We start from the raw sequence: 16,900 nt of genomic DNA, 5'->3' as shown, positions 1-16,900 counted from the left end.
AGCTAAATATTTAGATTACCAACTAAATATTTAGTTTGAAATATGTGAAATATTCTGTAGAAATGCACACCACATAGAATTTTTCTGTCCACTTCACAACTGACTGACCTACAAAGTAATTATTAGAATGTGGCCGTAACATAACAAGAGGTGAGGTGACCAGACCGGGTTTGGTTTGTTATTGTTGTTATATTTCAGTCTCAGCTCAGCAAACAGGTTTTTACTCTGTGAAAGGCTTTGCAGTGATCTTATGAACCACCAACACCGTCTGAGTGTGAAGAATCAGAGAAGGGAGATCACAAATCTCATTAATCCTCAGGCAGGGTGATGCAGCAGCAGCACATAGACTGGATGATTGAACAGGCCCAGTCAGGTGAACTCGTTCTTGTGAGGGATTTCAACCGGGCTAACCCGCTTACCAGGATAATAGTTTGATCAGAAACGGGTCACTGCCTGCATTTTGTCCAACAAATGGTGTTAGTCTGGAGCAACAAGATGAACTTTGCTGCCGTTTCATTATTTGCTTCATAAACAGTTTAACAGTGACTGAGGTTAATCACAAGGCTTTACAGCCCAATCATGAGACAAATGAAGTTAACCTGCCCCTTATACTGGCCTCTATGAGAAGAACTGCACTTCCAGTCACACACGGTCATTTTTAGTTCATTTCTAAAGTCTGAACAGAAAAATTCTGTTTATAGTGAAGGTTCTGTGAAGGTTGGGTTTTTAATAAAATATTTGCAAAAATACACAGAAGGCAAAGATATGGATGGATGGATGGATGGATGGATGGATGGATGGATGGATGGATGGATGGATGGATGGATGGATGGATGGATGGATGGATGGATGGACTTTCAGATCTACAAACTCTTGAATGAGATTCCAGAAGTTTCCGTTCCAGACTGTGTAGGAAGCTGACCTACTTTAGAAAACTCCTTCCTGCTTTGCTGTTCAAAGCCTCACCGTCTGCATGCAGCACACAAGACAAACTCAGTTTGTTACCAATAGAAAACTTGTATTGTGCAGACAATAAATAGTGCTTACAAAGGGATTTCTGTCTTGTACACCAACAAGGTCTCATTAAGAACATTTTACAGTCTTGATATGAAACTGATCGATTGAATCGTTGAGACTCACACACGGCTCAGGGATGTGACTAACGTTACTGGAGTGGGACTGGTTGACTTCATCACATGCACCATCTCCCCTTCCGCTCCCTGCCACTAGTGGCCTCAAAAACAAAGTCTTTGAAAATAGTCTGTTTACAAAAAGAAGTCCCTGCTGGTCTGCTGGAGCTGCAGGGCAGATCTTTGTCCTTTCTGCTCCTCTGACCGGGCGGTGAAGGAGGAGGGCTTCCCCTGAGCGCAGGTGGAGCGTGCTGCATGCCGCCTCTCCTACCAGCAGACTCCCTATTAGAGACATAGCCTCCAAGGTTTGCTGAACCCAAATATCAGGACAGCCACTGATGCAAGGTCTTCTCTGACAGAACCAGATTTAAGCAACTCTTCACAGAAGAAACCTTGCTATGGCCGGTGGAACCTGCACATAAAGGAGATGAAACAGAGCAAATGTGTGAGTGAGATCTTAAAAACTAAAGTCTGTAAAAACTATTATTAGCTCCATGAACAATGCTGCTCAACCCCTGCTAATTCAGCTACCGATGACATAAGCGAAACGTAAGCTGAACAAGCGAGGACATTCATTACTGTGGCGAGCCGGGCCGAAGCAGCACAACTTCTCATCTCCTGGGGAACGGGTGAGGATAAATTTAGGCCCAGCTCCGCTTGCTGCACACTTATCGATGTCAGACAATTGTACAATATCACAGTGACCCTGTTACACACCCAACCACTGACACCGATTAACTGAATAATCAATTAATCAAATAAAATAAATTATCACATTGTGCAGATTTTTTTATGGAATATTAGAAATGTATTAAAAGACGAAAATAAACAAAATTATTCAGTTCCTTTTTCAAATAAGAATAAAATATGTTTAACCTACAATGCTGACAGCATTGCTTTAGTGAATGCTGAGTGATTTGTAGCAAAAATGTATTTGCAGCTACTGAACATCAACATGGGAAAAGCTCACCCATTTCTGCTTGACTGAACATCAATACAGTGTCGAGCTGATCTGGTGATCAGTTTTAGATTAACAGATTAATAATTGGATTGCAAAAGGTGATTAATAACAGTTTTTTTCTAAACAATTTGAACTGGGTGAAGCTAATGCTGCCACCTAAGGAGTTTTGGGTACAGATTTACAGACAAAGATTTTTTTTTTTACTAAGGAGCAAAAATGTATATATTTCTGGTACAGTTTTGTCTTAACTACTGCTCTGAGTGTTGTTATTTTAGCAAATAGCCTTTATTGACTGTATACTCCAGTTGCCGATTAACTGACTACTAAATGAGTTGATTATTCCAACAATCGATTTGTTTGCGATTAATCTGATTAATCGCTCAGTCCAGTCATCTTGTGCTCACCTCGTCAGATGCTTGCTAGAGGAATGAACTTCCATCTCGTTGCTTTTGAACTCGTTCAACTCCTTCCTGATCGCCGCCTGGAGAACAAAAGCAACATGAGGCCCAGCTGGTGAGGCTTAAATAGAGATGAAGAATCTGTTTTAAGGCAGATTATGGGGGTAAACATAAGAGAGTTTTTACCCAGTTAAAACATTTTGTTTTCTTAAATAATAAAAAGAAACTCTACATAGATTTTCTATTTTAAGGTTTTTTTTCATAACACATTTTATGTTAGACCTCTGTAGAATTTGATGGGATTAACCTTTTTATTTGAAATTATGTTGGTTTAATTGGCTATAATTGACATTTCCCTTACATTTCAGAACCTTCTTTAGTAAAAGACGTGTATCTGGGTAAAACAGAATTGGGGGGGTTTAAAGGCTACCTTGTCAGCAGCTGATAGTCTGGTCCATGGCTTGTCTGCGCGTCTGTCGTAGTCCTGAGCTTTGGCCACTTCCACATAGTCGCTGAAACGGATCAGGATCTTCCTGTCCCGCAGCTCATCCACGGTTGGCCTCTGGTTGAGCTGCAGGAGAAAGGTGATTGGTCAGCAAAGGCCAAAAAAAAAATAAAAACATTAATGGTTTGTATGTTTGCTTTAATCCGTCTTACCTTTCTGTTGAGCCGCTGCTTTATTTCCCTCCTCTCTTCCTGCTCAATCTGGTCATTTCTCTCTGTTGAAACAAAAACAACAGAAGATTAATACCAACAAACTGAAGTGAATGACTGAGGAGAATTCAGAGGAAATATATACACTTCCTAAAACACCTCATGATTGTAACAAATGCAGCTCTTCGTTCTCTCAGCAGAGAGATGTTTGGAAGCTACAGAGTGAAACCAGAGCAGGTCCACCACCACATTCAATGCTAACTTCCTTTTAATCAATTTTTTCCACAAATGTATTCGTTATTTTAGCAGATTTTGTTGCTCTTATGCATCCTTTTCATAGCTGTTATCAGAGCGGTAGCGTGTTGCTGCTGTGGAGGATGAGGACAGCTGCTGAGGGTTCACAGGTGGTCCAACACACCCAGGAGACCCAGATCAGCACAAAATGTGGGTCTCTCACATGGTCATTTCATAATGTTTCTGTAGTGACGACAGCAGGAACGCAATGCCATAAATTCTTTCATATTAGCTAGCAAAAGCTCATGTTTCTTCTTCACAAGTTAGTCTGCAGAACCTGGATCAAATAATATGACACGGCCAGAATTATTATAGAATAGTCTAGGCCCATACTAATTGGTAGAAATACTATATGCAAGTAAACTAAAAAGCACAAAATTTAGGAAATGCCTTAATGTGGTTTAAAGCTAAATGTGGCAGTTTAGTTCCAGATGTTGCATTTGCAGCTTGTAAAATATTTGCTTCGTTCCTTTGTTTTATTTTTATTTCTCTTTGGTTGTTTTTCACTTCCAAATTAAAGTATTTTGAATGTTTAGATTATAGAAAATGGGGCTGCAACTAAGTTTTACAACATAAGAAAATATTTGATACGGTATGTATATATCGGCAAAATAATAGAATACTCTTTGTTTGTATTTGTTGCAATACTTCTTTTCAAAGGGAATTTATTTAAAATTACAAGATTAAAAAAGTTCTCAAGTTAATTTATTACAATTTATATGGTCTATGGAAAATGAAATAACTCAATTGTTAAAACACTAAATAAATTATAAAGCACACTATTAGGAAGTGGAAAATCATTATCATAGTATAAAGCTTAGTAACTTTTAAACTAATAGTAAAAAAATAATAATAAAAAGATTTCAGCGGTCTTTTTGAAAACGTTTCTTAACTTTGTAAGAACTAAGTCACTCATGGGTGTGACGGTATTAAAGTTGCATCCAAGTCCCGGCTACTTACGTTTTAAAATGTTCCGACTCTCCAGTTCCTCCACAGCCGGTCTCTGGCTCAGTCGCCTGCGGAAGAACACCAGAATTACGTTCTGGACCATCCTCACACCCTACAAGTTGTTCAGCCTCTCCGCCAGCTATCACCACTGCTGCCGCGCTATGAGCGCGAGCGACCGCTGGGAGCCGCGCGACCACTTAGCGAACAGCGGGTCCCCACCGCGGCTACTTTCTCTACTCCAGCATTTTAAACTCCACATCGGGAAGAAAAAGTCCGGCTGCGCGTTAGACAGCACCTTTCCTTGCCGAGAAAGTAAAAGCGACCCTTTTCCAAAGAAAGCAGAACAGGCTGAGTATTCCAAGCAGCAGCGGAGGAGTGGCGGTGCCGAGTAGACCGACTGAATGACTGGGATGCTGCGCTGCTTCGCTGCCTGGTTTTCACTACATGCTCAGTGCGAATGTGAAGGGTGGGTCGGAGGAGGAGATTCCCCCTCCCACACACACACACACACACACAGGAGTACACATTGTGTTTGTTATAAAATTGTCAGCGTCCTTTTACACAAAATATTAGACAGGAAACCAGCAAAACAAGACATAGGAAAAAACCCATTTCACAGATTAAATAAAACTTATAATAAAAAACTTATAACTTATAATTTAGTCAATATTATAACTAAATATTAGTTACATCATAAACATGTCAGACATGTTTATGATGTAACTAATATTGTATTCTGCTCCTGCTTATGTGGTCATGTTTATGCATTTGGCCTGTCCAAAATAACCAAAATTTTTTGATTTATGCAGTTTATATCTAAGCAGATTAGAAGGAAGACCACTAGTCATGTTCAGTGTAGAAATAAAATGCAGACATGGATGGAAGTGCAGAAAAAATATGTTTTGGACGGGGGTAGAGAAGTAGGTGCTAGGGTATGAGTTGCTCCCTAAAAATCTTTTACAGTTCCCTGAAGAAAGACAGAGTAACCCAGTTCTGGTGCCACTAAGTCATTCCAGCACCGTGGGACCAAATACAAGAGTCTGAATTCCCTTGGGTGTGGTAGCCAACACTTATTTGCAATTACTGTGGAGTAATCCACAGTAATTGTGGATTACTACGTTTAGCAACTCCATCTATTGCTTTTTTTTGTTTGTCTATTTCAAAATAGTCTAAATACAATAAATGACATTAAGAATTCCCCATTTTCAGATTAATAAAACAAAGATTTCAAACACCTGAAATTGTTTGAAGAATCTCTCTTCAGTGTAAGATGTTCCAATTCAGGTTTGATCAATGTTACTCAATGTCTGAAAGGGGCAGCCGATTGAGTGGATGTAAAACAGCGGCTCTTCCTGTACTGGACAAGTTTGGATGTACTAATATGCTGCTGGACAGCATATAGGAGTTTGGGCAAACTTCTGTGAGATAACAGGCGTTAAATAAAGACAACAAGTCATGACTCAATTGATAAAACGGGAAAAAAACTCTTATTAGGATCCACTTTCCTAATTCAGAAGAAGGGAGTTAGAACATAGTGTAATAAACCGAGCTGAGATGGAGCAACGAGAGGAAACAATGAAAGAAGCTGAAGGTGCAGGCTGAAAAATGTCATGCTATGTTACCTGGGAACACAGTGCCACACTCAGAAGGATATTCTCCCATCTTTCACTCTACACTGAGGCTGATTTTTTTATATCTATCTGTATTCACAACTTGGCAAAATGACCCTTGATAGAACTTCCCACTCTCTGAAACCACCAATTTGGTTTTATTAATCAGAAATATGGAGAAGTTGGTGTGTTTAAGTGGGTATATTCCTGCACGTTAGTGCATGTGTGGTGTGTGTTTATTGACTACAACACATTACACATGCAGTTTTTTTAATATAATGTTTCATTGAGTTCAGCATTACTACCACATTGTTGGTGTTTTCAGCTTTTATTGCCACATTATGGGATTGAATGCTGATGAGTCTGAAGCCAGGAGAACAGAGCCCACTCAACAGTCACTAATTAGATCTGGCCATGAATATTTAACTCTAGTGTTCTCAAAAAACAAAGTCAATCGTGTTTTGTGGTCTGCACAATGTTCCAGCATTTCTCATCGTTTTTTCTTTTCTTTTTTTTTTTTTTTACATATGCTTATCTCTTGAAAAAAATTCTTATACATCTAAAATATCACCAGAGTTCGCAGATTTAAGACAAATAAACTATTTCCTATTTTTTTATGATAATCCTTACCAAAGGTTGTGACACATGGATCTGGGTAGTGTCGTTGGGGTGAGGGATGCCTAGATGTTACTCCTTTAACTCTTGCCATGGCAGTTGGTTTCCTATGCAATTCTGTTTGATTCTAATTTTCCTTTATGTGTGACATTTCAAAGGTTCTCTTAAAATTTGCATGCCAATTGGATGAAAATATACCTAGTAACTTAATTCATGTTCACTTACTGAAACGTGAGTTCAGACTATGAAAAAGACAACAAAGTAAGGTCTGCAACATTTGGTCCAAAGCCTTGTGAGCAATGAAAGAGTGGAAGGCATCTAGAGTGCATGTCTAAAATAATCTCCCTGCCCTGTGATGGCTTCAGCTGTGACTGGGATTACTTGTGGCTTAATAAACAAGACCACAGACATGGCAATACTCAAAGCGAGTCAGTGTGCTAAATGAAGCAGAGCTACAGCCTGAAAACATTTCAGGTCAATAAGATTTGCCTCAGTTGACGGAGAGAATCAAAATCAGTTGCGGTCAGAAAAGCTGGATCAGAAGTATGCTACATTAGGAAATATTACTGCTGTGCTTTAAAAGCATCTAACAATAACATCACAATGGCAAGTGTGAGTTAGTAAGATTTCAAGTTGGCCAACAAATGGGCATTAGTCACAGCCTCCTGCATCGATCTGTGCCTCACGAGTCCTCACCCACTCTGCTTGGCTGGAGGTAAAAGTTTCTCGCCGGTTGGAGAACTCACCAGCATGTCAAAGCGATGAGCTGTTTGCGAGAGTAGGGCTGATGGGAATGTCAGCTCATCAAAACTGGAGGAGAATGGGATGAGTTGAACACCGCTGGCCTGTTCGTGCTCACCGAGACGTGTCCTAATCTCTCACTCCCATCTCTACAGTGACAGAGTCTGAGGACGACAGTGTCGCAGCCGGATGTGGATTCAGAGTGAGTCCAGGATGGCCCGGGGGGATGGGACAGTAGTTAGAGGGAGTTGTGCCAAGGATTGCATTCACTGGAACTAAACTTCTCAAACAGTCAACCAGATGCTGCTTATTTAGGAAATTCTGCTCAGTTGTACTCCTTTATTACTGGGTCACATTCATGTGAGACCATAGGTCAGGAAATGTGGTGTGCCTTTCTTTCTTCCTTACTTTACTCATAAATGTCAAGATACAAAAACAGTCTTGATTCTTGCATCTACATTTTATAACCTTTTCAAAGGCTTATCGACATGAAACTCTGAATCAATGTCTTATCTAACCAGTTTGTGTCCAAGGTTTTGGCCTTTGCAGTAGGTCTGCAGGTCAACTGAGAGATCATGTCTGGATGTTAACCCTCCCACAGGGAGCACAGTGTGGAGGTGGCGACCTCAAACAGCAGGGTCTGGCTTCTGACACCACAGGAGGCTGATGCAAGATTAGCCAGTCTTTAGGTGGCTGTTTCTGAGGTATAGGTTCTCAATACAGAAAATACTTCAGGTGGTTTTGGTTAGATGTCCAAATCCAATATGGCACAGCCTTAAAGAGAAAGCTTAGAACACGTTCTGATAGTACATGTTTTACATGTGAAGATGTTTGGTCTTATATCTCCTAGCCTTGCATTGCTGTAGGTTATGATTCTAAATCTGAACTATTTGTCCTTAGGCACAAATTATGACATGAACATTTAGTAATTATATCTTTAAATCTTTATGTAATATGAAGGATAACCTTTTCATTATTTAAAATTTAATTCACCATCCAAAAAACTGATATATTATTTTGAAAAGTAGTATTTACCTTATAAGAAGGATAAATAGACACTTATGCCTAAGAAAAATAATAGAAAGAGATGAGAACCTGTTAATGTTGGATTTATGGATAAATCAAAGTGCTATTTTGTCATTGTTCATCAATGCCTTCACATTGTCCAGTTAATCATATATTGAACTAAATAGTGTTTGGAGGCATTTTTTCTGCTCATGCTTAGCTTAAAGTTTTAAAATAATATTCAGAAACCGTGTCATAAATCCACATTTAAAGCTTTTAAACAACGATAGATAAACTACTGCACAATGATCAAGGTATGGTGTAGTAAGCAATGGGAAGAGTGGTGATCTTCTGAAAGTAGGAAACCGGAAGTACAATTTTCCTTGTAACGTTGCTGCTAGCTTAAAAACAAGAGTTTAGGAGGTAAATTATATATTTTTTATTTTCTAAACAATCCAGTAATTTAATATGGTGTTCATTTGGAGAGACATCCATGTGGTCACTATTATTAAGCTAACATGAAGATATTATTATGAGCCATTAACACCACCAACTCTAATGATCAAAATTATCTTTTGACAGTAAGACAGGCGCAGCAGCTGCAGTCTGTTAATATATGTTAATAGGACTCAAGTCTCTGACAAGGAGTCCAAGTCTCAAGTCTTTAGGGTTGAAGTCTGAAGTCTTATTTCTCCTAATTAAGTGCAATTCGAGCTACAGTCTCAAACTTAAGTTGCCATTTCTGATACTTACACACAAAACCAAACTTTAGGAGATATTCTCAGGTATTACTTATCTCTAGTTTTTTGAAAAGCATTAGTGCTAAAAGGTAAACACTAAGTTCAGTAAGAACGTGCACATTCACTTCCTAGCCTTTTGGTTCCCTTTTATTTTTGGTCACAATGCTTAACTGACAGCCAAAGGCCAATGGACATGTCATATTGCTTTTTCTTCATCCCAACATTAAAGTACTACCACAATTTTGAAATCAGAAGATTATTCATGGGTTTACCATACGCCAGCATGTGAAGTTGAAGGTACATTCAGGAAATATGTAATCCAAGAGTGATAAGCATCCTGCTCAGTGGACCCAATGAATGTGGTGTAAAATTATGGAACAAGTTAAATGAGGCGTTAAAACAAAGTAAAATACAAACAAAATACAATACAATTTACAATGAAACATAAGGAGGTTATTATCACGAGATATAATGGGTAGCACTAATGTGTGTATGTAAATTGAGGCTAACACATACGGTAAATGGACTGAACTTATATAGCGCTTTCCCAGTCATTTTGACCACTCAAAGCGCTTTAGACTGGAGCCACATTCACCCTTTCACATTCTCACATGTTTATACATTTATACACCGATCGGTAGGTCGTTTGGGGTTTTGGGGTTTGGTGCCTTGCCCATGGGCATGTCGCCGTGGGGCGGTGGGATGCTGGCTTCAACCTTCTGATCTTCTGATGGCTAGTTTACTCCTCTAGCCCCCGTCCTCCGTTACCCCATAACAAAACCCCTGCAAATCAACTGAAACACTGAGTTCCTTTCAATCATCTAGAGCTGCTTCTTAACCGCAATAAATGGAACATTTAACCAACATATTTGATGTGAATTGATCATTTTAAGCATGTTACTTGACAAAATGCCAAGTAAGTTACTGCTTTTCACAACTGTTGACCGCACCAGAACATGTTTATGATGTAAAGCACTCTGAACTGCCTTGCTGCTTAAATGTGCTATGCAAATAACTCATTTGACTGATTGACTAATGACTGTACCTGTTTGAATCTTAATCTTAATCCAATTATATTTCTTTAGCGAATAGTAAAAAGGAGCTGACCAGTAATGGTTTGTACCAAACTGTAAATCTTTTATGACGAAAATACTTCCAACATACAGTATCTGTTCATTTATAGCACTCTAGTCATGGGTTACATCCATGACTGCTGCTGGTTAACCCTTATTTGGGAATGGTTGGGAAGCAGAGGGAAACAAACAATGCTCTGAGTGGGCGCCAAGGCTGAGAGACTTCTGACATTTCAATTAGAGGGTTCTTTCAGTGAGATCCCTCGAATAAAAGACATTGTACAATTCTAATTGCTATTTCTGGGACAGGGATGGTGGCAACATATAATTTGAGGATTTTACTTCAGGCCATGTATGTACAGGCTGTCTCATCGGGCGCTCGCCTCCCTCCAACCGCTCCACAGTACAGTATCTGCCAACTCCAACACTGAAATTGGAATGACGCCCAGTTGTGATGTTGCTCACCATAACAGGACCATTGGAACTGGAAAACGGTCTCTGGTGACACCACAGTCGTCATGATTACGAAACATGTATGATGTAATGTATATCTGGCATAGGTAGAAAGGTTATGGAACTTTCAGGCAACTTGGAGGCATAGACCTTTTTAGCAACTGCTACCATTAGCAACATAGACAGTAGACTGAAATGCTAAAAGGATCTGACTTTCAAAACTATTAATTCCCTTTCATCTTTTGTCACACCAGAACTAAACTTTACTGACGTTTTTTAGCCCCCCTTTGTGCAACCTCTTTCTGCAATCAACACTATCAAACTTTTTGCACACATCCTAACAATTTTGCCCATCCATCTTTGTAACAAGCTCAAGATCAGTGAAATTAGATAGAAATAATTGGGGGAAGTCCATTTCAAAATCTTGCCACGGTTACTAAGGTGAATTTAGCTCTGAACTTGGACTGTGCCATTCTAACACCTGAATATGCTTTGACCTAAAGTACTCCAATGCAGCTCTGGATTTACGTTTAGGTTTGTTGTTTTGTTGGAGTGGATAGGCTTGTAGTTTTGTGTCCCTTGACAAGTTTTCTTTTAGGATTTTCTGGGTTTAGGTTAATCCAACCTCAACTCTGACCAGCCTCATTGCCTCTGCTAAACAACTGCATTCCCCACAGCATGATATTGGCCCTGGGTATCACTGTGTCGAGTGTGGATCATGTGATAAGCAGCGTTAAGGTTCTCCCATTCTTCATCTGAAGCTGAATAGTCGACGTGCTGTGTTTATTGTATTTATATTGATTGTATCTTGTGGGACTGCAGATGAAAACTAGCCAAAGTGGCTAACTCTGGCATAATATGTAATGTGGATAACAAAAACAACCCTCCAACTGGTTGCACTTAATGATTTTTAGGGGTATCCGAGTAAAGCAGGCTAAAAATAAATGTATGTCACACTTTTCAGATTTTTCATAAAAATGAATAACTTTGCACTCTATGATCAATCCCACTCACCAACACGCAACTTCTGTAAGCACAAGTTTATGTTTTTTAGTAACTTTGAACAAAGGACTGTTGATAACATTATCTGCAGTCTTGATCAGAAAATGCACTGCAGTTGAAAAAAAAAAAAAACTTCCACAAGCCAAAAAGACAAAAAGGAAACCAGCATCTCTATTACAAAGTACTTTTTCTTTTTGCCTTGCACAGCACCCGATTGTCCCTTCAGTAACACTTTGTATGTTTCATAATAAATGTTTTGAGCCTGGATGTTGCTATGTACATTCACCTTATAGTTATGAAAGCAGAGCACTCAGGCATTTGGGATTTTGTGGGAATGAGAACTTTTTAAACCGCCTTACTTTTACCCAGAGAATAGGATAAGTAAGAGGGAGGGTGACCTCTGCAGAGCAGGAATTAATATTTCATCTGGGGTGAAACAGATTACGAAACTCTGAAATACAGCAGCTTGTCAACATGTGACAAACTTAGTTGCCTAGAAACTGCCATAGTGGTAAATACACTTGATCAAAATGATACTGTAAATGATCAAAATATGTTTAAATTGCTTGAGTTGAAATACTTGATCTTTGTGTATTACTGTCTGAGCACAATGTGCTTGAACACTGAGGGGAGAGCAAAACCCAGCTCTGGTTCAGCTTCTGGCATTGGGATTCCTCAGTGCTGATACAGCCATCCATCTTTAGTCAGCTGTTGTGTGGGCTGAGGGTTTCAGAGTTATTTATAGCAGCCCTGGACAGCTGCTTCACACAGCCAACTTCTGTTGTCAGCAGAAATAAGTCCCTGGGCCACAAATATCCAATTATTGGGTCCTTTACAGGCTTACCGGGTACCTGACATAGTCATTGTCACTGCTACTTAAATGTCTTTTTTATACTTCATATATAATCACTATTGTCTCAGTAGGATACAGTTCTGGCTAGAGGCTTGCATGGATGCTTGAGCAAGAGTCTCAAATTCATTTGTTTTTCATTTTGTATTTTAGTCGTACATTGCTCTTTCTCAATAAGATCATTAGATCTGCACAATATAATGAAATGACAATATAACTGGTAAACATTGCAATAACATTATCAGGTCTTATAGATTTATATTTTCTTCTTTTCTTCAGTAAATTGCCTTTTTTAGAGTCTGCATAGTCCAGTTAGCGATTAATCGATTCCTGAATTAGTTGACAATTATTTCATTCATTCATTCATCACAAATCATTGTTTCAGCCCTACTGGAAACATACAGAAACAACTTATTCAACATATATTCTGCAGAGCTAATGGCAATTCTTAGCCTCTAGAGGCTAATGACCCGCTAGCGGAGGGTGATTACTTCACAGCCTACTTCCACACATCCTTATTTAAAACAAATCTACAAAATATAAAATTTAATCTCTAGAAACATTTCTAGAGATGTATTTTACCTTTTGTCCAAAAGGCTTCTTCACTTCTGAAAATAGGTTGAAAATTTTTTTCTTAGAAGTTGGGGTCAGTAAAATACTGACTGGTCAGTAAAGTACTTTTCAATTCCTATTGTGTAATGATTTTACTACATAAAAAAAGTTATCACTTGTAAAAGTAAGAACTGGGTGTACAAGTTGGAACGATACCTGAACATCATTATTATCATCATTAGCAGATGAGATGAACAAAGTCATCTTATCTGCCAGACAAAGTGGTTTCAATCATCCACCCTTAAGCCAGTCATAGTAACAAATGTTGCTGGATGATAATCTGACCAAGTAATAAAATGGCAATGGTATAATAATGCAAGTACACCCTCTCTAACTTCAATAAACTTCAAATTATAACGAACATTTAACACTAGAACTGGAAGACATTTTAAATATTGTCACCTTCCTAAAATAATGATGTACATCTTTTTTTTTTTTTGGCAGTGATTTAGGTTTTTTGTTTTTCTTTTGCTAAAATTTCTTTTGGCAAAAATGATTTCAGCCATTATTTTAGGAAGGTAACAATATCCAAAATTGAATAAACCCCTAAAACAACAAATAAAATGGATACTGAAGTCTCTCTAAATAAAATTGTTCTTCAAAAAAACCATATAGAAGGTAGCAAAGTGAAAAGAATCAACTCTTCTAAGCAGAACAATCAGGGATTTTTTTTTTTTAATCGCTCATTAGATGGACGATCTTTAGCCTCATAACCACTTCCAGTTGGGTTGCAGAACGTCTCTGCTGCCATGGCGATTTCACACTTATATAACAATGCCTTTAGCTGAGTTCACAAACACGAGTTCTCGCACAAGAGCCTATAAAGTAAATGGGGGGGAGGGGGGGTTATAGCAATGCAGTAAAGCTGAAGCCAGCTCCACAGAGGAATCCTGCAGACAGAACGGGGCGAGCTCAGCTGTGACGTAAACAGGCCATTGATTATGGGTGCTGATGCACCATTTGCACTGCTAAATTTAGAAGGAGAGGGTTCCCTTCTGCTGTAGCAGGGCTCGCCTACTGCTCTGCATTCTGCTGCAGAGCAGCACACTGAGGCAACGTAGGCCAGAGCAATGTGTCAGCTGCTCAACTGGACTTCACAACAGGAATATATGTCAGCTGGGCATCATCTTTAATATTAAAAACTAAATGCATGCATTCATTGATGGATTCACTCAAATATATAATGTCTCAAAGCTATGATACAGCTGAGGGAATGATGCAAAGTCAACATGATGCAGTCAGCTGGGTTTCCTGAGAAAGCTTTTTACTTTTTCAGGAAGTAAAAAGCTTCCTGAGAAGCTTTTTACTTGCTGCATTCCCATGCTGCATTGTCCCAAGATGCATGGGACAATGCTGCTTGATTGTCCCATATTCTAATACAGAATATAAGGGTGGGAATTTATCATATTGCATATCATTTATTGTGATAAATTTGTTATGTGTTTTTAGTCATTAAACTGTCAAAGGGCAGCAAAGTGAGTGACGCATTGAATGTAAAAAAAAAAAAAGAAAAGAAAAAATTAAAAAGGGTGGAATGGTCAGTCCTCATTTCCAGTTGATATCAAAGTCTATGTAAGTAAGATTGCAGTGGGTTCCAGATCCCCCAGAATTTGTCTGACATTTGATGAAGATCGTGAGTCAGTTTTTCAACTGGGATAAAATCTGAGATTTGTGATATCCACGTATCAACTATAGCGGCCTGTGGTACTGACCATCTCAGTAGTAAACATTTCTTGGACAGAAATAAGAGAATTACAAGAAAAAATTTAGTATCTGCATTAAGTAGAATGTCTGGAGCAGGATTAAAAAGAAAGAAGGAGGGGATCAGCAGGAACTGCTTACCAACGATCTCTTGTATCATCATCAGATGAACCAATTAAATGTGCCCCTATGTATTTTGCATTTATGGCAAAGCTCTGAATCATCAGGGAACATCCTCTGAAGGATAACAGGTCTATCATAAGTTTGGTAGAAGAATTTAAAGTTCTGCTCATGTATAGAAATCAAAGTGCATTTTGGGAAGACTGTGTTTCTTAACACCACAATTGCAAAATTGTGTTTTTCGACATTAGTGGAATATCAACAAAGTTTTATGCACATTTGTAATGGAAACACTGCGAATAACGTCAAGCTAAATGCTAAATGAGACGAATGCCTTGATACCCTGCTTTCCATTCGGTGTGCTCACAGCGGATTGCTGTTTGGCTGTGATTTAGGCTGTTCTGTTCCTGAAGCTGCACAGACAGCAGCGCAGCTACTTGAACCTAAAACAGGACAATTAGTTCCATCCACCTCCACAAACATGGCTCTGCTGTGTTCTGTCAGCGTGACACAATCAGTATAATTCATGCAGAGGCAACACAACCGCTGGGACAGAATGGATGTTTAGAGAGCAGCTACCAGGAGGGACTCATAATATCCTCTGGCAGACCGTAGAGGTCAGCGGGCCGCCGCCGCCCCCCAAAAACAATGGCGCACCTTAGCTATGCTCAGTAGTGACTCAGTTCATGTTAATGCCTCAGTCCTGCAGTCCGTCACTCTACGAGCTGAGAGGCCAACACCTGGTGAGTTCCACAGCAACACTCAGCATGGGACACTGGTGAACAACTTCTGCTTCTCAAGCTGCCCAAGAGCAAATGTTGCTTCTCCTGCACTGTCAATTTCAAAGTGCCATTCCAATAATATCCAATAAAAATTCAAAGAGGTTTGTTGACAAGACAGTGGAGCAATTAAAAGAATTCTAAGCACTTAATATCCTGAAGATATGCTGAGAAAACAACCTGGGATCAGAACAGAGTGATCTTTAACTTTGTTGGCCTGACCGATAACCAGTTGGTCAAAAACTAAAAATTGCATCTTTTACTACATAGCTACATGAGAACCTCGCACTCTTCAATGGGACATTGTTACTGAATGAAAAACACTTGGTAACATCGTTATCGGTCCCCACACTCACAATTCTTTCAACTGAACAGTGAGATGGTTTTACACCCCAACGTTACGTAGACATCAACCTAGTTGTACTGCTGTAACCGATCTGAAAACCCAACTGTAGTAGCCACCAAGACAGAACGGATTTAGACCAAATATCGCAGAATTAAACACGTTTTCATGAAAATATCACAATTTAAACAGAAAAATAATGATAGCAACCTTAAGACAAATCTGGACAGTTTATCTGCAACAAAAGTTGATTTGGTGTTTAGTTGCTCTTCAGTTAGCTATTTGCAGTAACAGTGAGGTGTCTAAAGGGACAAAGAAGCTATTTAAAAGGAAATAGTATTTTCTCTGACATTTCTACCATCATTTGCTGACAATAACAAAGCTCAAAGGATTACAGCAAAGTTACTCTTTATTTTTATCCTCTGTTCGGTATGGATCACGCTGGATTTGGAATCGCTCAGAGTAAAGACAAGGGACACATTAGCACATTAGAAGGTCAATGATTAAATTTCAGTAAGGTGCAGCCCAATTATAAATAAAAAAAAATCATATGAACAGATTTTGAAAAGAAGACTTGTCTTTGAGAAGCAGAGATTTTTGTTTCCACACAGCCTGGACCTACAGAGATTTGTAGCATTTGACAACTTTTGGTTTATGAAGATTTGAGTACCTGCGACAGACTGGCGACCTGTCCAGGGTGACCCCGCCTCTCGCCCGGAACGTTAGCTGGAGATAGGCACCAGCAACCCTCCCGACCCACTAGGGACAAGGGTGTATAGAAAATGGATGGATGGATGGATGGATGGATGGATGGATGGATGGATGGATGGATGGATGGATGGATGGATGGATGGATGGATGGATGGATGGA

At 39.2% G+C, this 16,900-nt stretch overlaps 2 protein-coding genes across 6 annotated transcripts in view; both read right to left on the bottom strand.

The window, feature by feature from the left end:
* The window catches only part of LOC103144078 (solute carrier family 41 member 1-like), a 38,235-nt gene that overhangs the window by 17,714 nt on the left and 3,621 nt on the right, over window positions 1-16,900 (bottom strand). The gene's annotated exons all lie outside the window — the stretch shown is intronic.
* phactr3b (phosphatase and actin regulator 3b) overlaps window positions 999-16,900 on the bottom strand; it is a 49,981-nt gene continuing 34,079 nt past the window's right edge. For 4 of the 5 annotated variants that reach the window (XM_007560878.2, XM_016675764.1, XM_007560879.2 and 1 more), the window contains 5 exons: window positions 4,398-4,453; window positions 3,147-3,208; window positions 2,920-3,060; window positions 2,496-2,572; window positions 999-1,542 (listed from right to left, as the gene is read on the bottom strand). In XM_007560878.2, coding sequence (XP_007560940.2) covers window positions 1,527-1,542; window positions 2,496-2,572; window positions 2,920-3,060; window positions 3,147-3,208; window positions 4,398-4,453 — 352 coding nt within the window. In that variant the 3' untranslated portion in view covers window positions 999-1,526. Of the gene's footprint in view, window positions 1,543-2,495; window positions 2,573-2,919; window positions 3,061-3,146; window positions 3,209-4,397; window positions 4,454-16,900 lie in introns of those variants that run through there. The other variant, XR_001663187.1, reaches the window with a different exon arrangement.

The sequence above is a fragment of the Poecilia formosa genome, unplaced genomic scaffold (assembly GCF_000485575.1).
Source record: "Poecilia formosa unplaced genomic scaffold, Poecilia_formosa-5.1.2 Scaffold121, whole genome shotgun sequence".
NCBI classification, from domain to species: Eukaryota; Metazoa; Chordata; class Actinopteri; order Cyprinodontiformes; family Poeciliidae; genus Poecilia; species Poecilia formosa.
This window is presented reverse-complemented; position numbering and strand designations above follow the sequence as displayed.